General features: G+C 35.9%; 1 protein-coding gene across 5 annotated transcripts in view; it reads right to left on the bottom strand.

The window, feature by feature from the left end:
* The window catches only part of igsf9ba (immunoglobulin superfamily, member 9Ba), a 102,266-nt gene that overhangs the window by 35,127 nt on the left and 39,817 nt on the right, over positions 1-27,322 (bottom strand). For all 5 annotated transcript variants that reach the window (XM_038303350.1, XM_038303351.1, XM_038303355.1 and 2 more), the window contains exons 4-6: positions 16,444-16,595; positions 8,848-8,965; positions 5,288-5,429 (exon numbers count right to left, since the gene is read on the bottom strand). In XM_038303350.1, the coding sequence (XP_038159278.1) occupies positions 5,288-5,429; positions 8,848-8,965; positions 16,444-16,595 (412 nt within the window). The remainder of the gene's footprint in view (positions 1-5,287; positions 5,430-8,847; positions 8,966-16,443; positions 16,596-27,322) is intronic.

Genomic DNA, 27,322 nt, shown 5'->3' with positions numbered 1-27,322 from the left:
TGCCGTGAGTATGTAGAGAATTTAATTTATTTCGTCTCTTAACGGACTTTGGATTAGTACTGACACATAATTGAAGTAGGGAATCAAGATCGTAGGAGGACAACAAGAAAGAGAAGGGATGTGATTAACTAAGTTTCATTTCCAGACACTGAATTATATATATATATATATATATATATATATATATATATATATATATATATATATCATTAGCTATTATTATTATTATTTGTATGTGTTAAATTTGTAATTTCAGTGGACTGTCTCAAATAAACTTATTCATTTAGTCATTCTTCAAGGTCATTATCATTTCAAAGGACTTAATGCGCCCAACCTAGTTTGACATTTTTGATATATTAAAAAATTGCACTTTCCCTATGATATAAGCTATTTTGTCTACTATACTACAGTCTACTATAGCAAAATTCCATCCAAAAGACTTTTATACCTAAACTGGTGAAAGTATTTCATCTTCAATGCTATGATGGTTCTTTATTTTTTTTATGCTCTTTATGCACAAAATTGTTACAGTGGTGGACTGTGTCAGATTAAGGAAATTATTCTGAAGGATAAACATCTTAGCAGGTTTCTTATGATTTTTCCATTAAATAATTTAAGCTGTGTGTTTCACGAGATGCCATTAATGCCATTATATTGAAGTGTTAAAAATTTACAATTTTTTTAATCCTCATCTTTGATGTCAGTTTTAAAAAACCTTTAAATGCATAGGAGCCATACTAAAAGTGTGCTTATGCCAAACAGATAAATATGCTGTACACCAAATATTTTATAAAACCATGCAAATGCTTAAAACCGAGTAATTCTCTAGTTGTACTTCAGAGTTTCGCCACTATGCATTCAAATTAAACCATAAATGGTCCATGCAAAGTATCAAATGAATATCATTGCATATTTAAATAAGGCAGATGATAAATTTTTTTTTCATGGTTGCCGATATTAACCGCCGGAAAGGAAATAGATGCGTCGGTGAGTGACGTGGTTAGCTGCACAAATGTTATTAGTAGCTAAGGTATCCAGAGTCTGAGTATGGACTAGGGGCGTGCAAAATAATCGTCATGACGATGCATCCCGATTCTAATTTTTGTGATCTACTGCATCGATTCTTGAAGGCGAGGATCGATTATAAAAAAAAAAAAGAACAAATAAAATACATGAATGGTTGGCGCAAATCAGCCAAATCAAGTGGAATACAACTTCCAGTCCAGCAGATGTCGCTACAGATGTGTTGACGCACGCTGCTTTGTGTCACAAGCATGTCCAGCCGTGGGATACTGCGACGAGTCATATGAAATAAAACATGGAGGAGACTATGAAAATTCGACCAGATGCTTGGATGCATTTTGGCTTTAAAAGCAAATAAGGGAAAAACGAAATTGAAATGACGCACGTCATTTGCAAAAGGGGAAAGATACATTTGAATGTTTTCATTTTATTGGTTTAAAGGACCACTGAGGCCATGTAAACAGCACTGATTATCCTTATTTTGTTATTTTAAGTTCTTAAGATGAATCTTAAGATCTTTTTGTCAGTGTGTCCATGCCAGTAATAGTAATATTTCTGTCCAGTATTTGTTTTCATGGCAACACCTCCAAAAGTCATTTAAATAAATACAGCTATGTATGAATTCAGTTGCTTTCAGTTATGTATCAATTGAAGACACTATCCAGATCATACCCAGCCAGTCAGCCACTGGTAAGGGCTGTATCTTTTTCTTACAGTGTTCAGTGAAAATATCGCAACGCATCGCGATGCATCGCAATATTTCAAGTATCATGATGCATCGTGATATAATCGCGAAACATGGTGTGTGAATCATGATTCGAAGCGATTAATGACTTCTTTGCCAATACCCACCCTTAGTATGGACTGATCATATTAACAAGGACAGCTAGTGGGGTTATCTTAGATTTATTGATCATTTCATTTTAATTATTTTATTTCAACAATTGGCTTTAGGCATTGAGTTCAATAATTTAATACCTGTGGGAACATTTGCATTGGTATAAGCTGCTATTGAAGCACCTCAGAGTGGTAAACAGCTGTAGTTAATAAAAAATAATGTACAGAATAAGAAAGACAAACAATCCGGGAAAGCATCACACCTATCTTTAAGAATTATTATGGGTAACCAATTGTAATGTCTTGGCTACATCAGCCCATAATACAGATGTTCCCTAATCTCTTGTGGATCTCAAAGCTGCATCCATTTTTAGCCCATATTCAAAATTGCATTTATTTATTGGTTAATAAACATATACAGTATTTTAAATGTTACATGTGCCACAGATAGCTTTGGTGTGTATATTTTATGGTGTTTCTTTTTAACTGTATGAACAAATGAAAATGAACAACTGCAGAAATAGTCAGAATAAAATTTTCTATATTATGGGCTTCATTCCATTAGTGTTGTGTTAGGCAATAGATCTGATCACTTCCAATAAATGTTCTGTAAGGTTCATAATTAGGCAGAAAGTTGGTCTACAGACACGGCTATAAATAGCAGCGAATTAAAAAAACAGTAAATCATAGGAACAGTTTCACACCATTAATTGCTCTCTGACATCAGCAGCAGCAATGCTGCATAATCTCTGTAACCCAATAAACATACCATTTAAAATCTGCACAATGATCTTATACCACATGCCATTTGTTAGTTTTTCTTTAATTGTCTCCTAATAGAGAGTAATTACTGGTCTTTATGAGTTAGTTTTTTTAAAGAAATTACAAAACATGCAGTTAAAACCATGTTTCCACATGCTGTATAAAACAACAACTCTTTTTTCCGCATTGTCTGATGTTAGACCTGTACTGTTTGAGGTCAACTGTGATAAAAAAAAATGATTTATATGTTACTAAATGCCAGAACATAGATACTTCCTTCAAACTTATAAATATACTTTCATGCGCTTATTAAAAGCTTTAAGGAATTGGCTTTAAATTTTTGGGTGGGAAGCAAAAATGTTTTCACACTTGAAAACAAAGTCCAGTGGATTATTATTTTTTTTTTTACTTTTTAGGCAAGCTTATATTCGTTCTTGATATTTGGGTCTAAATAATATATTTTGGTCCATCTGTATTTAGCATCAGGACCATTTGCCTCTTATTGAACCTGTATAACTGGCATCTCTTTGCCTCTTGTTCACAATGACAGAGAAGTCTTTGTCATTAAACACAGGTGGGGGTAATAGCTGGCCACAGGAGGGGACTCAGTTGTGTATTGGATATTAAAATGTTTTTTAATGAGTGAAGAAGGAGCAACAGCAGCTGAGAATGATAATCTCCCCTTACTGGAGCAGCAGGAGGAAACCAGTTCATCTCTCTCTAACAGGTTGGTTAGAGGGGGATCCCATCATGTAAGTATGAATAAGGAGCCACGAAATTAATAATTTAACTGGTGGTTAAAAGAAAGTGAGATCAACTCAAATATAAAACTAGATTATTTTTTTATTGAACATCAGGTGTAGCCAAATAAAACAAAATATAACTATGTGTTATGTTACAAACTGCAAAAACGATCTAGATCTAAGTATTTCTTTCTTAAATTCAGTGTGTTTAACCTTAATTTGAGTAGGTAAATAAGACGATTTGCCAATTAAATTAGTGGGTGAAGATTCTCAGTCATCCAGGTCATAATCATTGCAAAAAATTAAAACTTAACAAGACCCTTAAACAGAGTCTAGTGCATCCTAAACACAAAACCCCCCAGACCAAATATGAGCGGAGCTGTATATGCAGTTCAATGCAGTGAGGACTGCTCTGATCTGTATATTGAAGAAACCAAACAACCATTCCACAGACGCATGGCCCAACACAGAAAAGCGACCTCCTCAGAACAAGACTGAGAGAACATTCCTTTGAGACCAAGAATGTTCATATTTTGAACATAGGTGGTTTAGGAGAGGGTGTGAGGGAAGCCATCTATGTTAGGAAAGAAAAACCAACCTGAAACAGAGGGGGTGGACTCAGTTTTTAGCTTTCAAAAACCTACAATTTAGCGATTAAGTGGATTCCTTCCCACTAGCATCGCAACACCACCCCATTACAGGGGACCAGAGCACCTCTTCTGTTCAGCAAAGCCAACAATTCCCTTTAACGACCCCCCCTTTCAGAGGCATAGACAGGTTTCGGGTATTACAGGCTGACAAAGAAACTAAAGAACCCCCATTCCAAAGGGGTGGATCCGCGCATCAGGTTCAATTTGCATGTTTCTAAGCCAAAACAAGGGTTTGCTTTGGTCCACTATACAAGGCCTTGAACTAAATGCCATTCTGATATTTTAAATTGAAAATGCTTCCTAGAAGGGAAGCGAAACGTCTTCAAACTTGGAAATAAAGTCAATTGGATTTTTTTTTTATGACAATAAAAGTAGTATTTTTTACTCCTAAAATAAGATAATTAGATAATATGCGCTTGAAATAGGATAATGCTATTGGTTGTTCTTATTTTAAATGAAACTTGTCTTGTTCCGTTGGCAAATTGTCTCACCTTCCTCCCCAACTCAAGAAATATGCTTTTATTTTAACAATAAATTACTTATTTTTCATTAAAAAATTTTGTAGTGCATCTTTTTAGTATTAGCATTTTAGGATCGAGGATGAAAATTTTAACTCAGAAGGAGTCTCAGGCATGAATATCATCAATAACTAGTGCATGAGGCTGTTAGCTAAAAAAGAAGACAATTTAAACTAAAGTTTACACAAAAACAACCAATATTCTGTATTCAGCTTCATCTATTTTACACTGTAAACCAAACCAAATCAAGAATACTCAAAACATAACTCAACAATTCTTATAGAATTGTGTTCTTTTAGCCTTACTCATTCTCTCTCATAGCCATATAACTCTCTCATGATCTAAAGCACTTTGGAGCCTGTAGAGGTCTGGATTGGGCTTCAGATCATCACTGCATGAGGCCTACAGATGACACCAGGCCTGACTGAAGTGATGCTGCCATCAGAGCACGCTAAGTAGCGTGGCGTGCTCCAGACAGACCCCCGGCAGGTTCTCTCTAGCTGCCTCTAGTGCCGCAGCGGGACAGGGCACAAACACTCCTAACACACTTGGACAGCAGTTAAAACATGGCACAGTGCTCCACTCAAAGACATATAATGTCACTCATTTCACCAAAGCTGGTGGATAAAGACCTCATGCTGTCTGGAAGCTGGTGATTTGAATGTCAAAGCGTCAAATCTGTAAACCCCCCCTCAAAAAAAAAAAAACAGTTTCAGCTGCTTCAGCACAAAAGTTAACTTGATCATAACTTTACTTCTTGAAGAAGACATTGTCCTCCTCCCAGAACCAGGTGTAGGTCAGGTTGCCTGGATAGGCCTCGGCTTTGCAGTTGAAGCGTGCATTCTGTGATATGTTTACGGTGACGTTTTCTGGTGGCGACACGATGTACGGAGGTCCTGAGAGAAACAAAAGCAAATACCCAATAAATAAATCGTTCTCATTCACACAGAGCATATGGTGCACAAAATCTTTACATTTACTCTCTTAAAATGTGCTTTCTCTAGTTTCTAAGTAGGACATAAAAAATAAATATATATAAATATTATCTCACCTTTTTCAGATTGATGTCTATCATAATAAAAATAACAATATCAATAACCAAGAGTATTTGAGGCCTTTGTTCGTTCTAAACAAAAATAACAAATAAATAAAAAATATCAAGTATTATTGTGCATCTTTTGATCATAAACAAAAGCAGCTAATTTTAAAGGCCTCTTTTCTAAGGAAATGTCAACTTTTTTTCTCTTTGCAACAAGTCAGTGTGAGTAAAAGCTCTCACTACACATTATTTACAATATTGTCACTACAGTCAGGCAGAAGACACAGAAAGGATCCAGCTACTGTGACCTTAATAGTAGTCAGAGTTAAAGCCCCTGCATGCTTCACATTGTTACCCCTTCAGCCTCTGAGGTGCTGAAGGTTTGCTGAAAACTCTTAATAAAACAGCAGAAACCATGAAAGGTAAGCTGTCTTTCATGATGGATCCCAGACACAAACCTTTTGGTTACTTTTCTTTCAGCATCAGCAGCTTTATACATCAGCTTTGACTCACAGAATGATTAAAACACATCACCACGGGGATCAGACTGTTATTTCTACAACAGTATTAAAAAAGTCACATTTCATGTTACAATGGTTAAAACAGAAAACATCTACATTCTGTATTTTACTATTGAAATATTGCTGAATGTTCACTCAGTGCTGCAGCAATGGCTCCTGTTGGTATAAATCTGATATTAATATGACAGAGGTTAACAGGCAGTCACAAAGCCTCAGATTAAACATTAGCATCTCGCCTGGTTGGTGACAGAGGCTGGGGGAAAAAAGGCTAACACTTTTTTCAGGGGTCGCACTGCTAAAAACATGAAACCTCAGAGGAGACATTCTTAAAAAACATTTCTATGAGACATTCGAAAGATAAGTTTAATTACTTCGTTCACACCAGGTAACAAAGCCAACAGGTTAATACATTTAATTGGTGCTTTTTAATTACTTATAAATTTTATTAAGCCTCATAAAAAGAGAAATAACAAAAAACGACGCCTGGTAAAGAGGTGGATTAAATAGACTGGGTTATGTGCATCATTGCATAATTAAACTGCCAGAAAATGTGAGCGATAAAAAGAACGCATCATGCCCTAATCCAAAGAAAATGATTTAGGAACCATGACTTCTGCTCTCCGGTAAAATAATTTGAATAAAATATTGCATGGCTGTGGGCTTATGTTAATCCAGTTTGGGTTATGCTAAAGAAAAACAACCCAGAACACAGCAGCAAGTCCACATTTGAATGGCTCACACTAGGGCTGAAACAATTAATTGGATAAATCAAGATTATTCAATTATTGAAATAATCGTGAACTAAATTAGTAATCGATAACTGGAGTATAGAGACTCTAAAACATGCTTTTAGCCACTTAATGGCAGTAATTATATGAAAATGTTTAAAAATATACACAAAGATTTTGCATGTCAGATTTAAAAAAAATATATTTTTCTTCTGTCAAAATGCTCCATCCGGAACTCCTCAAGTGGAAAAGTTTTAGTTTCACTCGGTTTAATTTTGTAAAAAAGAAGCTTTGGCTATCTGTTTAGTATTTCAATAATCTATAAATCATATATATCCATGTGCAGAGTTATTAAGTTTAAGATTTAAATTTGATGTTAATGTATGTAACTTTTGTCAGAAAGATCTACTGTAGAAACACAAGAACATATTTTTTACAATTGTTGTGTGGTTAAGTATTTTGGGACAAGATTTATGATTGGCTATCAACGGATAATGTGATTCCTAATTTTGAATATAAAGGAGTTAAATTTGGCATTACTTTTCATGATAAAAATGTGGAATTTTTATGTAATATTATTTTCATTATGGGAAAATTCTTTATCCACAAGTGCAGATTCTTTAAAGTTTCTCCAAATTTTCAAGCATTCCAAAACGATATTAAAAGTTTTCATGCCTCGATTAAGTTACTGGAAAACAATAAGGCCTTAAAGTTTTCAGACTTGATAGCAATATACTTTAGCTAAACCCCTGTGTTGTTTTCTTTTGTTTTTTTTTTTCTATTTAATTTAATTTTAAAAAAATTTTCCTATTATTTTATGTCTTATGTTTATTTTTCTGAAAGAAAACTGTTATGGATGGCATATGTTCAATTGTACGTTTCTGCTTTTCTGAAAGTGTTTTTTGGATTTATGAAAATAAAAGTAAAAAAAAAAAATAATAAATACATTTCAAAAATCTAAAAAATAATTGTCAGATTATTCATTTTGCAAAATGATCGTTATTTGCAGCCCTAGCTTGAACTACACAAAATTAGGCTTTTAGAGGTTTTTGGTGAAAAGTCTGAATATAAACCTGATGTAGAATACTGTCACATGACCTGACAGCTGGTTAATGGTGGATAACCTTCCAATGCGGCTCAATTCAAACAACAATTCAATCTACTGCATACATGTATGAGCCTCAGTCCCTTTAAAGCAATGTAAAAGACTTGTTGTCAGGGATCGCAAACGACTACTGGCAGAACTGGTTGTTTGGTTAAGGGGGTAAATGCGGTTAGACTTATCACTTCAAATAAATGAACTCTTAGCATCTATTTTGTTTGATGATCAATTAAGATAAAACAGCAAAACAGAATAATTTTTTTGCAAATTCTTCCTCACAGCACTGCATCAATGTAAGTATATCCAGTAACATGACTGTTCTCTTTGTTACAAAACAAAATGACGTCTGCATGTTTGCTTTTGCTGTATGACTGCATTTACTGTACTGTGAACAGAGAAGTGTAATTTCTCTGCTGTTTGCACCTACAGAAGTCAAGCTTTAAAACAGACTTGATGCCCACTCTGCCATGAAAGCGAGGCACTCGGCTGCTTGTTAAATACACACTGTTAACTCCCTGAAGCGGTGCTGTATCAGGAGACGGCGAGGAGCTGCAGGTGGGAAGCACGAACCATCTATCTGATCCGTGTCTAGCGGAGAAGCGGGTTAATGGACCAGAGACAGACGGGGACGTTCTAGTAGACAGACTGTCTGTGTGAATGTAAGCATTCATACAGACTGTCTATACACTTAAGTATTGGTCTGCCTGATACATCCCCACGAGGTATGTTTAACACATGAGTGCACCAGGAAGCTGCCTTTATGACTATATGCTGAAACTAAGCCGGCTGGGTTGATGCACGGCTAACCCAAGACTGCAAGCGGAGAACAGCGAACAGGTATTTTCACCTTGAAGTCTGATGATCCAATAAAATGCATTTGTCAACGAGTCTTGCTGCAGTAAAGAAGCAGCACGGCGACATTACCTTGAACTAAGAGGCGGGTGGTATGAAGTACCTCTCCCTGGTCACTGTACGCTCTGCAGGTGTATGCCCCTCTGTCGTCCCGGGTGATGCCAAGAATGGTCAGACTGCCATCATGTACCTTCAGTTCAGAAAGAAAGGGGATTACATCAAACTTTAGACAAAATGCCATCCAAAAAAATGCATCAAACGTAAGTTAAAGAGAATCAGATCATTCTGTGTCTCAGCTCAATTATGCTCTGATGTAACTGTTATTTATGTTAGTTGTTTACCATAATGTCAAACTAGATTTAAAGCTCAGTAGAGCTGGTATATCAATGATTTCAAGAGCAGAGGTCATTAGAGTTCTAAATTTGGAACTATTTTCCTAGAAATGAAATATCCACATTGCTGTGTACAAGTTCTCATCTGGATTCCACTAAAAAGTGAAGCTCCAACTGCAGAAACACACAAACTACATTAGTTAATATGAATGAAAACTGCTGTTTTAGAAACGCAGTATAAAAAGAACTTTAAAACAGTAGAAGCCTTGTTTGACCATGATTCTTCTTTAAACACAGATGAAAATGGCTCTTCACCTCATATACCACAGATTGCACATATTTTTATTTTATTTTATTAAAGAATACAGTCCTGCGGGGGGCCGCCAATTTTCATAATCAATGCCAGAAGTACACATCAGAAGTTGTCCCAATGGAAATTTAATGAAGTCATATGGAATTCACTTTCCATAGGTTTAGCTTTCTCATCCACCACTGTTAGAATTAGGATTAGTCTTCAGGAGAGGGGACTAAATTAGCTTTAGGATCAAGTCTCTGGAGCTTAGGTTTAGGTTTCTGTGAAAACTTACAGTGTAAACTTTGTATGTGTGTGTTATTGTTTGTTCTTGGCAAATATATAGATGATCTAGTGTTCAAAAATCTCTCCAAACAGAAGTTCGGGGTCATTTAAGTAAATAAAGCTTTAAAGTAGAGAATAAATAAAAAATTTGAATTGCAATAAATTCTGAAATAAAACAAATCAAATGGAAAAATATTTAAAAATTCTGCCGTATTAACCAACTTCCAGTGTGCACTTGTGGTTTGTACTGTACTGTAAAATGGCAGCACCCTTCCCCTCCAATAGGGTGCCTACTTATGGTGGAGAACAAAATAATTAATCCAAAAAATCTATAATTTGCCTTTCTTAAAATATTTACCCCAAAATTTGATTCCAGCCTTTTGTAAACCTGAAAACATCCCGATCTATTACTGAGCATCTCTACAAGGAAGGAACACATTAAAACAAACCAGTGAGGGAAAAAAAAGGAATACCCTCATAAATTATGCAACAAGTTGCAAGAGGCTCTGTCCATTCAAGTCACTCACAGCTGTAGTCTGTCCATTCATATGACTGAGAGGGGAATCTGAGACGCCTACAGCATAATTCCTATTCATCCTTCTCTCAAATGCTTACTAAGCTGCTGTTAGATAAACCAAAGCAGCTTTTAACTTCTCAAAGTCTGTTGGCAAACTGGATCATCATCTATCTTTCACAAGGTAACACTTTGTGCAGAGCTGCTGTAAACAAGCAACACACACGTCATGCTGAGTGCTTGAAGTGTTAACTAATCACTGGTTTGTTGTGAAGTAGGATTGTGAGGTTTCCAAAGCCATGTGCAGGGATTAAAGTAGTTAGGAGATTTAAACTTGCATTAGTTCTAATAAAACAAAATGGACTCTCTGACGGATGTCATGGGCTTTTTGTTTCTTTTTTCATCATATCAGCCATAAACTTATTTATGGTTGGAATATTGGTTGTATCATATCAGATCAAGGAGGCAAAACATGCCTGCAAACAAAGAGTCATATATTTTGTAGGTGAGGTGACCAAAATGACTAAAGTTGGTGTTTAAATTGATAAGGAGCAGAAAGTATAACTAATCTTTGTTTCTATGTCCTCAGAAGTAGTACTCAAACGTTTGTCTTCTAGATGATAATTATATGTTTACTACATTTCAACAATCTAGTTCTTTAGGATAACATTTACCTTTATGTTCTCATTTAAAATGCATAGTGTGACAGAGGGATACCATTTTCACCGTTCTCCTATTACAGAGGTCACAGATTAGCGGACCGCGGTCTGGATCCAGACCCACCTGCTGAGTAATCCGGACCCAACCTGATTTAAAACATTTATAAATTATGGCTTGTTGTCGGCAGTGTCTAACTTCACTTGCGCTGCTTCTCTTGTTAATATGATAAAGCCCATGCAGTGTAAAGCCCACCTCTCTCATTAAGGCATTAAAAAGAAAACAAAAACAAAGTGTTCAGGTGTTTTATGAAATATATGAATCAGGAATCAGGAAAATTGTCTGTATACCAAACTGAATGATTGTTTATCTCTACTTCAAAAAACACTTTAGATAAAAAAAAAAATGTTTTCTAAAAAAAGTTTTTCAAAATATTTTTTTATTTAAAAAGTGAATGTATAAAATGGATGCATAAACAGCTAATTTTATTTCAGAGTTAAATTTTGTTTAAAGTAACGGATTACAATTGAAAATGTCTCCGGACCTTTACTGGTTGATGACTTTCTTTATTCGGACCCTGCTGATTTTTAATTGGTTACCCCTGTCCTATTATATTATTGTTTTAATGGTGTCTTTTAGGGACACCTTTTGCTTATTTATGATGACAAGACGCTATGGATGACTGAAATGAAATGAAACAATGCAATGGACAGAACTTTTCTTATTTTTTACTCTACTGTAGGTATAATGCTCCTTTTATGCCCCCCTTGCTCACACTGGCTCCAGTGCGGTTACCGAGCCGAGGGAGACCGCAACTCCCGCACACCCCCTCTCAAACCGCCCTTTTGACTACGGTGCGGTGCGGCTCTGCGGCTACGGCAACAGGTCCGGAGATTTAACTCGCGAGAACAGAAGTTCACTTGAGTTCACGTAACTTCACGCTATAACACGGCCCAAATAAGGATATTTGCGAGAGCTTGTTGCGGAGGGCTCCGGCACGCCGCAAGGATAGCTTTCTTGCTGAATTTTCTGCAGCGCCGGAGTGTCTCGGTAACCGCAGCCGGACAGCTCAGCAGCCGGCGAGAGAGGTTTACGTCTTTTTAATGACTTGGAATCACTGCGGCGCCGCACCCACCGCACCGCAACGGTAAGACCGGAGTCGGTGTAACCCCTTGCTCACACTGGCTCCGGTGCGGTTACCGAGCCGATGGAGACCGCAACTCCCGCACACCCCCTCTCACACCGCCCTTTTGACTACGGTGCGGTGCGGCTCTGCGGCTCCGGCAACAGGTCCGGAGATTTAACAGAAGTTCACTTGAGTTCACGTAACTTCACGCGATAACACGGCCCAAATAAAGGATATTTGCGAGAGCTTGTTGCGGAGGGCTCCGGCACGGCGCAAGGATAGCTTTCTTGCTGAATTTTCTGCAGCGCCGGAGTGTCTCGGTAACCGCAGCCGGACAGCTCAGCAGCCGGTGAGAGAGGTTTACGTCTTTTTAATGACTTGGAATCACTGCGGCGCCGCACCCACCGCACCGCAACGGTAAGACCGGAGTCGGTGTGAGCCTGGGGTGAGCCTGGGGAGCCTGGGGTAAAAAAGCATAAAACTAAAATGTAGTTAATTTTGTTTTACTTCCAAAAATTTAAATATTGTCTGATCCATAAGCAGAAACAAAACCTGTGGAAAAGCGGAACCTTTTTGAATGTTTTTTTTTACCTGCATTTGAATGTAAAGAATAAAGTATTAACAAACTTTATTAGTTGTTTTTTTTATTGATTTAAAAATTTTAGTTTGGCTACATTTTAAATAAAATTGTAAAATCTTATATTTGTAAAAAGCAATCTGTGAATCATTGCAAAGCCAAAGCCAAGGATTTTGGAGCCTTTCACGTTGGCCTGATTAGAAGAAAAACATAAACTTTACAAATTTTTATGAGATTAAAAGATTTCTAGTTGTAAATATTTTGGTCACTATTAAGCAACATAAAGACAATTATTCCAAAATTAAGCAAATAGTATTATCTGTGATTATTATTATTATTTTTTTTTTTTTTTGAAGACAGAAATTTGAAACTTTTTTCATATTTATGTCGCAGACAAAACACATGGCTTTGAGACACTGGGAAGCGAGTGTTTTTCTCTTTGTTCCACTTTAAAGATGTCCTTCTAGTCCCATCATGGTGTCTGTTCCAACTTTCAGTGTCCTCTTTTTGTCCATACCCATAAAGAAACGAGGATGAGGAGGGACCCTAACCTAGGCTGTCACATTCCTTCCTTTCTCCATGACGTCGCCTTGGATTTGAAGCCAGTACAGTGAGCAAATATACCCTCATGCTCACTCTCACATTTTCTTATTTTACCACAAATAAGACCGTTTACCTATTTTAAGAGAGAAACACAAGTGAGAAGAAGATTTGGTAAAAGCAGAGAAGCTAGAGGGAGATTTTCTCCTTTTAGTACATATATTTTTCTTTTTTTTGTCTAATGTAATATTGATACAGAAGGGAGAGATTAATTATGCATTAGAACATTATCTAATCATTTAGCGGACAAATTCAGTTAGAAGAGGCGAGTGGAGGGAGCAGAGAAGCAAAATAAAAGAGAAAGGGAATAAGGTCTTTAATAGGCTCTATATGATGCTGTCCATTGATGTATATCATAAATGTGGAGACCAGATGATGCCTGCACCATCCAGACTGTAATATCAGTGACATGATGAAATAATGTAAAGACACAAAAATAAGAGAGGCAAAAACTACTTGAAAATTTAGAAAATAGTCCCAATCTGTTTTGTTCAAGCAGTAAAAGCACAGGTAAAACACATGTATTTTATTTTCTGCAGTTCTTCACTTATTATCACATTCCTGCTTCAACAACTGTCTCCTGAGTGATAATACAAAAAGAAAAAAAAAAAAAAAAAAAACACACACACACTAAGCCATACAGTAAAACCTACAATGAAAGAAACTCAGTTTTGGTTTCTTTTTCTCCCAAATAAATAGTCTCATCCTTGTGGACTAAATAAATCTAAACCATTTAGAGATTTAGTAGAAACAGCAGTCTATTTTTTAAGGTTGTTGAAAAGCATTAAATGAAATGGAAACTCACCGCCTTACTGTAAATTTGACTTTGCTATTGTCAACTGTAGCATCTCATTTAATCAATAAGTTAACCTATATAACTATGGGCATCAGAGGCAATTTGTGTTTCCTTATAGTCTGTGCTAAATGAAAGACATCTTGTGTAGTATGGAGTTATTTTTGTCTTTTTTATGTAATTCAAGCACAAAAGCAAACCTAATGGGGAAAATAACTTTTAACGTAAAATAAATATATTGGAAAGGACAAATATTCACACTGATAGGAAGAAGTGATGTTATTTGAGACTGAAGAAAGTAAATCTTTTGTCATGGAATAAATAAAAGATAAATCAACATTTGGAAAATGATTTCCAAAATACATTTTAACTCTCAGATATTCTTTTTTTTTTATCAGAGTAAAAACATATTCTCTCAAAAAGAATTTCTTTCTCAAAACTTTTTTTTTTCTCTCTCAAAATCAAAGTCTTTACTTTTGATTCTGGATTTTTCTCTCGGTATGAAAATTGTGTCATGGCGGGGGGGTTGTTCCTATAGGCCAGTCTCAACAGAATTAACAGAATTAACAACAAGTGGGGCACTCTTCAATTCCAGTACACCTAACATCGCCTCAGCTGTTAAGACTGACCAATAGGAGCAAAGGCTCGCCCATGACACCTTTTTCATTATGAGAAAAAAAATCATGATCGCTTTGTTATTATACTTTGAAATGTATAATAACACGTTATTTTTCTTTTGAATTTGATAAAAACACAAAAATAACTTCACAGTGTATCAGGGCACTTCCACAACTTTCACAACTTCCAACATTACATTGAACTTGGTTTTTAAGCTAATGATATGTCAAAGAAATGTTGAGGAATTATACAAAGAGTTAAAGAGAGAGATGACTAAATAAGAACAGTCAGGGGGCACCGCCAAGTAATTTTTGATGCCTTGGTATTTTGCTGATCAACATGTTTTTTATGTATTGGTCCACCTTAACAAATCTCCAAATAAGTAAGAAATATCTATTGGAGCAGTGGCTTATGCCCTCTGGACTAAGTGCAGGAGTTGGGAAACAAAAGGATCTTTAGTAAATTAAAATCTCTGTTGGATAATGTTTCCCACGCCATGCATGAAGCTGTTGCAGAACTGGAGAGCTCCTTCAGTGACAGACTGCTGCACCCTAAATGCACCAGGAAGAGTTATCCCAGATCCTTCCTCCCAGCAGCTTTAAGACTCTATAAGCATCACTGTTCCAAACAACCTCAATAAGTTTTTACATTCATGCTGATTTTGCACTTTTTCTATCTTAATCAGTTAAATAACATGCTGCTCTCATTTTGCACATCTCTGATGTTGCTGCTATTTTCAAATATTCATTGCTGTAAAAATGTCCTGTATATTGGTTATTTATTATCCAGGTGCACAGTATTATATTCTTAAAACACTTTACATTATAGTATTTTATTAACTCTTCACTACTATGTTATTCTTATAAAAAAAAGGTCTGCATTTCTGTGACCATTTTTTCTATAATCTCTATGCTGCTGTAAAAACCAGAATTTTGTTGGACAATAAAAGAATTTTCAATTCTGTTCTATTCTATAAGTTAAAGCCTGTAAGTTGTCTATATTGTTTTTAAGTGTCCTATTTGCAATGCATAAGATGTTTGACGTGTAACAAAATCATACATTTGGTTTCTTTGTTTGTCTATTTTTATCAATTTCGGACTTAAAAATATATATATCAATATCATAAACTCAATTCTGACCCTTTTATTTATTCCCCCCCCCAAATGTATCAGACATGTACTATGAAAATTACATCAAAGATTTTAAATATATGAAAATGTTGATCAAGACAACTGCTTTTGAATGCAAGTGCAAGTCAACACTATGTAACCATAATGCATCATCACAGTTTTCTGAGTCATCTGAATGTTAAACACCTTTGATTCTCTAACAGCAGCACCGAGGAGCTGATGTTTATAGATTTAGCGATGTGTCACTGAAAGGCTTTTTTTGCATATCACACCAAAGTGAGGCTGTGCCAGAAATATCCTGTCAGGCATTAGACATTAGAGAGGTTTTTTTGTAGTGAAATAAAAATCCACCATCACCAGACAACAAAGAGGGTTGAAATATGAGGCCAGTAGCTGCTTATAATACAATAAAATTGATTTAGCATGTGTTGTCATTTTTTCTAAATGCATCACAAGGAGGCAGCAGCATCCCCCCCCAGACAACATATATTTGAGTGATTTTTCTTTCCTCTTGATATCAGCAAAGTGTTATGCTGCAGACACTAATGAAAATAGTCTGCAGATAGCTTGATGCAACATGGAAAATGTTCAAATAGCTTATTGATTCCAAAGAAATTCCAATCAATACATTTAAAGACATTGACGAAAAAGTAAAAATAGGCTTGAAGGACGACTATCTGCAAACAAAGCCTTTCTGTATCTTTGTAAATCGTGAATCATTTTGCTGCTTTTATATTTTCTCACCGAGTACTTTGAGTTGGATGCAAGCTCCTCCCCTTCTCTAAGCCAACTGATCATTGGTTTGGGATTTCCCTGGGCAGAGCAGCCGAGCAGAGTGCTTCCCCCTTCCTTTGCTTCCACATACTGCGGTGGTGTCGCTGTGAAGGAAGGTGGGGCTGTAGAGAGAGGAAAAAAAGAGCATTTACTAAAAGTCTGTATGATGGTTTTACAGTAAAGCTGAAGCTATTCAATGATCCAAAGACAGTTTAAGTCCTCAGTTGCTCTCTGAGGTCAAATCACAGCTGCGATATGAATTTTATATTTCTTCCAAACTACCAGGACATTTTTTCGTTCAAATAAAAAAAACAGATAAAAATAAAGCTTTTATTTAACGTTTGTGGTCCAATTGTTTTATCTTTGACCATGTTTTTATCTCTACTTGCTTTTATTCTGCTTTTACGTTGCTACTATTTCATCCAAATATTTCCTCTTGATTGGCAAAAATGTTATCATAAGTGCTGCACACTACTGTTGTACCACAAGGCCTTGAGATAAATGAACATGGATGGATATTGAACATGGTTTGGACCAGGATGCAGGACTGAAAGAATTGTGAAGTGAAGAAGAAGCTTGATGGAACATCCTGAGAGCCCCTGTGGAGCCTACTATCAAGGCTACTGTTTGCCTTCACCTCTTTCTCTATAGTTGAGGTTACAAAGTGGAGACAATGCTTCTACTGACAAGGGACAACAGTCTTTAAACTCTAATATAAGTTGACTGTCCTGTAATTATAAAGCTGACAAGCTGTATGCCTCTTGTTAGGATTCTCTGTGCTTACACCTCACATTTAGGTGCTAATAAGATGGCCGCTCACTCTGAGCATGGTTCTGCTGGAGGTTTCTTCCTGTTAAAAGGGAGTTTTTCCTCTCCACTGTCGCTACTAGCATGCTTAGTGTGAGGGATTGCATTCGAGTCAATGAGTCAATGCAATCAACTGGTTTTCCTTAGATAGAAAACTTTGAATAGATTTGACTGTATGATCTGGTGAACTGTAAAGTGCCTTGAGATGACATGTGTGGTGAATTGGCGCTATATAAATAAACTGAATTGAATTAGTAAGAAAGAAAGAATTTAAAGCAGGTCTTTTTTTGACATTTTTATGAAGTCAAGTTGTTGATTTAAATCTAAGAAGCAACCAAAGGCTACTACTGTATATTTAGATCTGCTCTGGATTATTGTGACTTGATTAATATCTGTAGTCCCTCTCTAAGCCTTTATATTCTGATTGCTAATAATTATTACAGATTTGAAAAGACTCACACACCTCTTTCTGCTATATTTTTATGTTGGTTGGTCTGACTTGTTTTCTCGCAGACTGAGGCACTGGTATATTTTAATCTACAAAGCTATTTTGAGCCATCTGTGCTCATCTCTCTAGACCTACTTTGATCAGAAAAAATTATGTTGATACAGTCTTGAGTAACAGGATGTTGTTTTACTGGCTATAGTAGAGGGCTAAAGAAACCTTTGAAAAAGGCTGTTTAAAAATGCCCAACTTGCTGTCTTGAAGTGTTTGCAAAATAATTTTTTTAGGTAAAATACATGGTGTCTTTAAAGATTAAAGACATTTTTTAGGAAATAACTGACTGCGTGTTGTTTAATCTGATACCTAACAACATGCTAAATGTGATCAACTTGTGGTAAATTTTTCTATTCTTTTCTTTATTGCCATATGTTTTATTCGCCCTAAAATTCATCAACGTTTTTCAAGAATAGACAGAGGCAAAATTACATTTTAAAAATATCCATAAACAGTCCTAATGACTACTAGACCAGCCGATCAAGAAATCACTTAATCGTAGACTTGGACAACTTTCATTCTCATTCTGTATACACAGAGTGTATACAGAAAGACATTTCGTTTAGTACAGCTTTCAGACAGTAAATAAAAATTTGCATTCCATAAATGCACCAGTGATCAAATGATCTAATCATCTGACTAACATAATGAATTAGGCACATTGAAGGGAACAGTCTCTAAAGCAGTGAAGATCTTGCTTGCATCATAATTCAATACCCTCTCTTCCATTGCAGAGACTTTCAGCAGTTTCCCCTGATTTTTCAAAACATTTAGAGACAATTTTATGCTAGTAATTGTACTGGGCTCATATTTTCCTGGAGAACAGTTCACAGTCTGGGAATGGGACTTTCAGAATACCCCAAGATTGGTTAGGAGTGAGTTTATATGCTGAGTAATGATGATGATGGACCGTTACTTGTAGTATTTAGATTTCCAGGGCTTAATATTTAATGATTAATATTTAAGTTGATTGTTTGTGATTAAGAACGGTCCAAAGAAAAAGGAGCATATATGCCGTGTTTAGAGTTTTCCATCTTGTTTCTTGAACAAATTGCAGATTAAATATTCCCAATCTGTCTTTCTGGCACCTTTATTATTGCCACCAGCAGGACTGGAGGTGTATTGCCATGTGCCATTAGGTTGATTTCAACAGAAATTTAATTTTTCATTAGAAATTACAAATTACAAATTACCCCTGATTTATTTTACCAGAATCCAAAATAATAATAATAATAAAAAAAAAAAATAACAAGGAACCTTCCTGAAAACAATTCCCTCTGCCACATACAGTACAGCATGCACCTATGTGGAAGAGGGAAGCGTCTCAGTTAAAATCTCTATAAAACAAAAAGGATATAAAGGATTGTCTTACTGTTCCCAAAATCTTTTTTTATTATTTTTCTTTTTTACAGTGTCCTGTCTGGCAATGTGGCAATAAGAATAATTGTCTTGATGCCAAAAAGTGCCCAACAGATTTTACTTTTACAAGTGTAGCAGTATGGCAATTGCCATATAGATCCACTTGTTTCATGCATATAAATTGCTTTATTATATTTATGCAGGGAGTTTTACAGTTTATATGGACACTGCAATGTAAATAGAGCAGAAAAACAGAAGAAGAAAAGGAAAAAAGAAAAAAGAAAGAAAAAAGATGAAAGAAAGAAGAGATAGAAAGGAGTGTTCCCAAAATCACCTTTTTGACCTCTGTTAAAAAGGCAGTTACGTTTTCACGTTGGCCGAGGTTAATATAGAGAAATTCTTTTCTAAATGAATGGAGTTTTCATGGGTACTTAATCAGGTTATCTTTGCTACTGGATCCTATCGTTGCTGATCACATGCTCAGTGACGTGACAGCCACCAGCTGCACAGTGGACATGGATCTGGGATGATAACGACCCCCCTCACACACAAACCATTTAGCAAAGACACTTTGAGCTATATCTCTGTACTTCCACCTGATGTTTCTAAGATCCTAGAACAGCCTCTGCTGTGCTGCTAATCATTTTCTCAAAGCCACTAGGCTACAGCTTCCTCTCTACTTAACAATGTGAATATAAATAGTCATACTGAGTTTAGTTAAATAAAAAAATAAGACTGCTTTGGTGAAAAATGGGTCACTGCTTGCCGCTGGGAGTGCTGCCATGCTTCAGCCTCCACCCAAGCACCTGGCATGGAATAAACAAATTGCCCAATTAGCACTTTAGACATCTGTCTGTCCATACTGTCCTCTCGCTCTCTAAGACCCATTACATTACATGATAGGGTTGATTATTGGGGTTCCTAGTAAAACGTTCTGATAATTCATGTGTCCCTTTGCTTTTTGACAATGATTGGTCCTAGTTAAAATAAATGTTAGTCTTTCAAAGAAACCTCAACAGTAATTTCAAAAAAGCTTTGTGTGTCTAATTCAAGTTGAACATAAATAACTGTCACTGTGACTCTATTCTGTAAATTTCTTTTCAAATGTTTAGTTTTTCACGTTTTTACATCTTGATAAAAGAGACAGTTGAATCACCCCTCTACATATAATGTGCCATATTTAGCTGAATTCATACCTTCCTTAAGGGAATAAGAATCAGCTGACAGGAAGTGGGTGTCAAACACTGCATCGCTGTGACCGCAGCAGGTACATCAGCCCACCTGGGATTTGTTTCACATCGTCAGCTGCAGCACCTCAAACAGGGAGCGTCACCACAGATGAGGGAAACATGGGAATTACAGAAGAAAGCATGCTGCGCAATAAACTCCTGTCCTACTTACAGCAGCTCTGCATCAATTATCTACATGAAAAAAAGTGCTTGAAGAATTTATGTTCCTTCTGTTTGTCTCTCTAGCCCACATGACGCACATTATTTTCTCACTAACTTTAAAGTGGTTTCACATCTCTTATATTCCCAAGTATGCTCTTTTTTTTACTTCCTCTTCCTCCGTAGAGAACATAGCTAGAGAAAGAACACATTTCTCAATGGTTTAACAACAGAAGGTTCAAAACTTTTAGTTTAAACATTCAGAAAGAAGTAAATTAATACTCAAGGATAAATCTCTTTCTTAACTAGAATTGCTACACTATACAGAATAGTGTTCATATTACTTTAGTGTTATTTGACTAAAAAGATTTTACAAATTCAACTTTTGATACAGTGGACCCAATATGTACTTACATTAAATTATAACTGAAAGAACTCTTTATCTTAAGATAGCAAGAAAGAACAATAACGCATTTTTTTTGCACATATGCACCTCTGAAAGTTTATTTATTTCCTAGCTAGTTGACTCTCTTAACACATTCTACTGCCAAACATTGATGCAAAGGCGTAACTATTGGCAAGCAGAGACTGTAGTTGCTTAGGGGCCCCCTACCCCTTTTTGCCCCGTCACTGACACCTGGTGGGTCCCATACGCGATTGTGGACTAGGATGTCTCTTTGCAGATGTAATGGTGCGAAAAACTCCTCTTAAACCCACCTGATATTAGATTGACTGACCGAACCTTATTTATACCCCAACACATGGCCGATTTCAACATGATGGTGAGCCGTTTAAACACAACACCAATAGCAAAGCAGACAGTGGTACTTTTAATTACTATGTTAATCACTGTGTATAGCTCATTAGACGGTTGGTAAAAAAAAGGGATGCACGATATTGGGATTTTGGCCGATATCCGCTATGCCGATATTTTAAAACTCATGTAGCCGATAACCGATATCGATACCGATATTAAAGCTGGACAAAAATAAGTAGTGATTGAAAATAGCAGTTTTGTTATCCATTTCTGACACTTTGAAAAATAATATACTGAATATATTTTCATATGCTGATATCAAATAGATTTTTAAAAACGCGGTATCGATCTATTTTACTTTCAAAATCTTGTGAAATTTCATTGTTCTGTTACAAACTCTCGTGATATTTTGCAAATTCTTGTGAGATTTTGTTAGTAAAATAGATCGATACCGCGTCAATATATCAACATATAAAAATATGGCAAAATTTCGTCAATTTTCGGGGGATTTCGTAGCATAACGATGACATATAGCAATATTTCATTAGTAGAAGAGATTGATATGGTGTTTTTAAATGGCAATATATCAGCATATGAATATATTGTGATATTTTAATGTATCAATATTTTTTTAAGTCTGTAAAAAAGAAGTTTTTGAGGAAGAAGAAGTAGTATTTTTGATTTTTTTTTTAGACTTTAGAAACTCAGAAGCTGATCAAATATCGGGTAAAATATCGGCGGGGTGGCCGATGTCTGATATTCAGTTTTAAGGCCGATACAGGCCGATAACGATTGGGGGACGATTATATCGTGCATCCCTAGTAAAAAATACACAAATCTAATATGTTTCAAACCGCAATAAAGATCTTAAAAGAAAGATGTATTTGAGTATTTTATTTTTACAATACGACTTGGAATTATAGGTAATCCAGAGCGTAGATTAAAACCATAACCGTTACGTACAATGTGTTAGCGATGATGGATACCTAAAAGAGGTACTTAAGCGGATTCCAGAAAAGAAAAAGCAAAGAGGAGCTGCTGGAGGAATGAAGGGGATGGGGTGTTGTATTTCATATGGGGCCCACCCAGATAATGTTGCTTGTTGTGTTGTTACGCCATTACATTGATGCTTGCTCAAAGTCCCCTAAATGTTAGATGATGGTCCAACGTGGGTGCCTCCTCATGTAGTGATGTGCAAGGTGGATTGCAGGTTGCAGACATTGCATCATATAACCTGCAGCAAAAATGTTGGCCTACAGTCAATGCTGGCCGCTTTAGGAGTGTATGATCACATGTAGTGTTTGTTCAACTTTAGGTGTCAGGAAAAATGATGGTTTATTGTTAGTTTTTCAGTTCAATAAAAAAATGTTAGACAGTTCCTGTCACAACCTCTCATTCAAGTTCCAAAATTCAATATTCAATATTTGTGACCTTACAAAAGAAGTCAGGAAAAACATGCTGTTAAATTTAAAATTTCAGCTAAAGCGAAATCTACCAGGGGTAGTGAATGATTTCATGTTTATGTGTTGTAGATTTGTTTTGCCTCTCTTTAATAGAGTCATTGCATTGTAGGAAGTAAGAAAGTTCCATATATTAATTTATTTCTTGCTCTCAAAGCCCCCCAAAAAATATGTTGACATTTGAAATGACTGACCAATTTTTTATGGCATTTCAGAACAATTTTTTCCCCTACCTTTACTAAGACATGTATTTTTACGTCGTGATTTACAGATGAGTACTATCCAAAATTCAAGGGTTAGTCTTTAACCTAACAACTTAGCAAGTAACCCCTTTCTAGATTTGATAATGAGATTTTTGAGACATCTGACTCCCAACAGTTTGAAACAAAGATACCAATTTTGTACTATTTCTATGACTTTCAGATACTCAAATCTGTATTGACTGCAAAGGGATTGTTTAAGCTTGGCTCTCACATTTTTTTCCCCAAATGCTCCCTTTTTTAGCATAAACTTCACAATACGCTATAAGAGGCAAATGCAGGAACCAAATGTAGAAATCTAATTATAAGCTTAACTAAAATGGGCTCTTCTCTAAAAAACAAAAAATAATAATAATTTAAAAAGTGTGACATCGAAGTCAATCAGAGAAAACCTGTGATTCGTCTAATTTCTTTCCAAACTGCTGTTTTTTTCTGTTTTAGAAAAACTGGTTGAAGTCAACTTCAAAATAAGAGAAAAATTATGTCAGAAAGTGAGATAAGAAATATTTTGTTTAGGGTTTTTCCTAAAACATCTTGCTTTAGTTTTATTTATCTATTATTTCAGTTTTATTATAAACACAACTGTCCACAGTAGAAGTATAAAAAAATTATAACTAATTGTTAGTATAGTAATAAATAGTTTACATAGCAAATCAAATAATATACAGGCATTCCGGCCTGTATAATATTGAGGTAATTAGAGGTAATTAATATGAACATTATTTAAATCAGGCTTTTAGTCAGGAATTGCAATCTTCCATCTAACAGGAAAGGGCACAGAGGTTTTTCTGATGGTGGATTTTTAATATACAAACAGGTTCAAATGTGAATATTTTTGTTGTTGGTGTTTTTCTTTTTTACTCTACATGGGATTAGTATTTAAGAAAAAAAGGGTCAAAAGGAAAAGGAACATGTATGCCAGTTTAGTGTTTTCCATCTTGGTTCTTGGACAAACTGCAGACAAAACATTCCCAATCTGTCTGTCTGGTTTTTAGGTTTCTTATTATCGCCAACAGCAGGACTGGAGGTGTATTGCAGATATCTGTTCAACTTTTCCATGCGTCATTAGGTTGAGTTAAACAGGAATGTAATTATCTGCAGCCTTATAGAGCAGTTGAAAGAGTGAATACACAAATTACCCCAAAATTATTTAAGAATCCAAAAAAAAGAAGAAAAAAAAAAACAGGTACCTAAATCATGTGAGATTCAGTGGATAAGAGGTATGATGTCAGAAAGTGCACAACATAAAAAATATTTATTTTAGGGTTTTCCCTAAAACATATTTATTTTTATTATTATTTTAAATTTATTATGAACAAAAATGTCCACAGTAAAAGTATTAAAAAAGATAACAATTATAAAAATAGTAATGAAAAGGTTACATTGCAAATGCTAGTGCTTTGACAAATCTCCCTTGGTAAAGTTCCAGTTAGAGGTTCACATACAGTAATGATCCTGATTTAAATTAAAGCTTTTATGCATAATGCATTTCAACCATCCTACAAACAGGGATATTTGAACTTAAGTTATATCCAACTGCACACTTTTTCTTACCATCAACAAGCTTCTGGCATGATTCAGGCTAACATGTGACCGAAATTAGAAGCCTGGTCATCATATTTTCTAAAGATCATATTGCTTATTTAAATCTGTTATTTTCTTGGTACAGTCCCCATTTTTAGGCATAATCCATACTTTACCAAGTGTGCTGAGGTCAGAGCTTTGGAGAGGCCATTCTGGAAGCTTAATGTAAGCCTTCTAAAATGAGTCTTGATGAATTTTTGGGATGATTGTCCTGCAGAACACCAAGATTCATCCCATCTGACCCCAGCTCGACTCAGATGAAAGGGAATGAGTCAGGATGCACATCCTTGAGCCTCATTGTTTAAATTTGATACACTATGAATCTGTGAAAGCACAAAACACATTCACACTTGTGCTCTTAAATTATAATTTTTAAGTTTTCTTAAAGCTGTAGGCTGTAGAATAATTCCAGCCTACAACATGTTGAGCTCAAACAAAGTGATATATCCCAAATTTAAAAGACATTTATGCCTCTGACAGTAGTGTGCTTATTCTACATGACATTTCTCAATTTAAACCATGCATACGAAAAAGGAAACCCCTTTAAATTAATGAGTAATTGGAAGAAAAAGAGACAAAAGGCCAGATAAACATAAGGTTGAATCAGAGATCCAAATGCCAGATTATTACTCACTAAATGGCACAAGATTTAAATAAAGATGTTTTGGATGAATAACAGATTCTTAATATTTAATGTTGTAAAAACATGTCTGGTGCTTCAGGAGTGGCCAGAGGAAGGAAGACATGGTGGATGAGGGAAATGAGAAATGAGAGGAAGAAGGTCGGAGGACAGAGATAGAGAGAGACTGGCCTCAGTGTCTTTTTCGGGCACAAGGCCTTGCCATCTGACACCTGCCACTGAGCGGGCATGGGGTCCCTGTCCGCTTGGCAGGAAGTCGGGGCCCACAAACAGGAACCCAAAGGACGAATTCATGCAAATAGCAACAGCCAAAGGAAATGAGTGTCCTTTAATGTTTCGGGCCCGGGCGAAGACGCCACCTGCTTCCTTCAAAGACTCCCATTCAGAGGACTACAAGCACTTAACACCCCTGTTAGATGTTTTAAACACTGCGCCAGCTTTAATATTGTAAAAAGCGAGTTCAGACCAATCCTGCTGCTGCACCTCAAAGAGTTTAGCTCATAGCTAGATTTTTTTGTATATTAATGAGGCCGTTCGAGAGATGGAGTTTACTTAAACAACTAAATATCTACACAAACATGCCTACAGATGTTCCTGAAGAGCAAAAATGCACGCAGAGAACCCGCAACGACAGAGCATGACCGACCGGAGATTTTTTATTTTTTTTTACCCTGTGGGGGAAACACAGAGAAATCATTATATTCTGCCTTGGCTACAGCCACTTAAAAAGATCTGCATTTTTATCCTGTAGTGGTTATGCTTGCGTGGTCGACTTTCTAAATGCTTCTTCAAACATTATTTTACACCCCACGCGCTGTGATCATTACTCAGATGATGAAAGCGGGTTTGCTGTTAAAACGTGGAAGGAATCGAAGGGAATATGTATGAGTCCTATGCAGCTCTGGTTAAATTCACAGAACTAAAATATACGTAAATGAGCCTGACAGCACTTCACCCCCTAATTCTCGCTAACAACACTGAGGATTACAGCTTCCTCAAGTCAGTGAAGTCAACACTTTAAATATTAACATTACTCTTTTTTATCACTTAAGTCCAAGAACTAAAAACTGCAGATTAATTAAACTGTACAGCAAAATTAAGAAGAGATGTGCTAATCTATGCTGACATATATAGCAGCATTGCCTCATCTGGAGCATTCGTCATATATTGCCTTCAAACCTTGCCTCATTTAAGTATGTTAAGTAATAGTGTTTTACCAGATTTTTATACAAAAATAAAATACTTCATTAATATGAATGGGCAGGAATTTTTTTTTTTCTAAATTTAGGGAGAAATGTATAACATATCCCATTAACAAAGTATGCATGCAGATAGCTGTGTGGAGAAAAGCTAAATGCTTTACGCTTTGAACACAGTATCCTCCTGGTAACCATGGTGGTGGCAACGTCATGGTGAGGAAATGATTTTCCAAACCTAAAGTAAATGCAGAAAAGCTGCTGTAGAACTGGCATTTGCTGTTTATAAGTCAGTGAACTCTAACCCAGTTTATGGTAACTTGAAAAGGGGAGCTTTGTTCCAATCATTAGATCAGAGGTCTTCAATGTTTTCCAGGCCAAGGATCCCCAAACTGAAGGCAAGATGGACCTCCTTATTATATATACTGTATAAAATTGTGTTATATCAAACTGGTCCTATAGTCACTCTTTTACATATGGAGTAATGTAACAAAAGTAATTTCTCCCTGGGATTATTAAAGTATTTCTGATTCCTTGGTGATGGGACAGGTGTTGTGAATGAAAGGGTTCCCAGCTTGAAAGAGCTCCTGTGTGTCGCTGAGTGCGTGCATTGATGACTGAAAGACATCTTCTGCCTCCATTTATCTGTTTACTACAGTGTGTTGAATTCATGCTAATGTGGATTTAAAGACATTTCAATTAGTGGAAAAAACTGCTGGGGGGGATGTAAATAAAAGTCTTAATCGAGCTCTGCATTAGACCATTGAAGGGTAATATTCCAAAAGACTTTCAGCTTTTAGTGCAATTGGAGGATGAGATACAGGTAAAATCAAACTTATAACAGTACCTTAAAGATTCCCAGCAAAACATTCAACTTATAATGCTGAGTTTACCTGTAA

Source organism: Cyprinodon tularosa, unplaced genomic scaffold (genome assembly GCF_016077235.1).
Source record: "Cyprinodon tularosa strain WSP-4 unplaced genomic scaffold, ASM1607723v1 ctg51, whole genome shotgun sequence".
NCBI lineage: Eukaryota > Metazoa > Chordata > Actinopteri > Cyprinodontiformes > Cyprinodontidae > Cyprinodon > Cyprinodon tularosa.
Note: the sequence above shows the minus strand (reverse complement) of the source record. Positions and strands in the feature narration are given on the sequence as shown.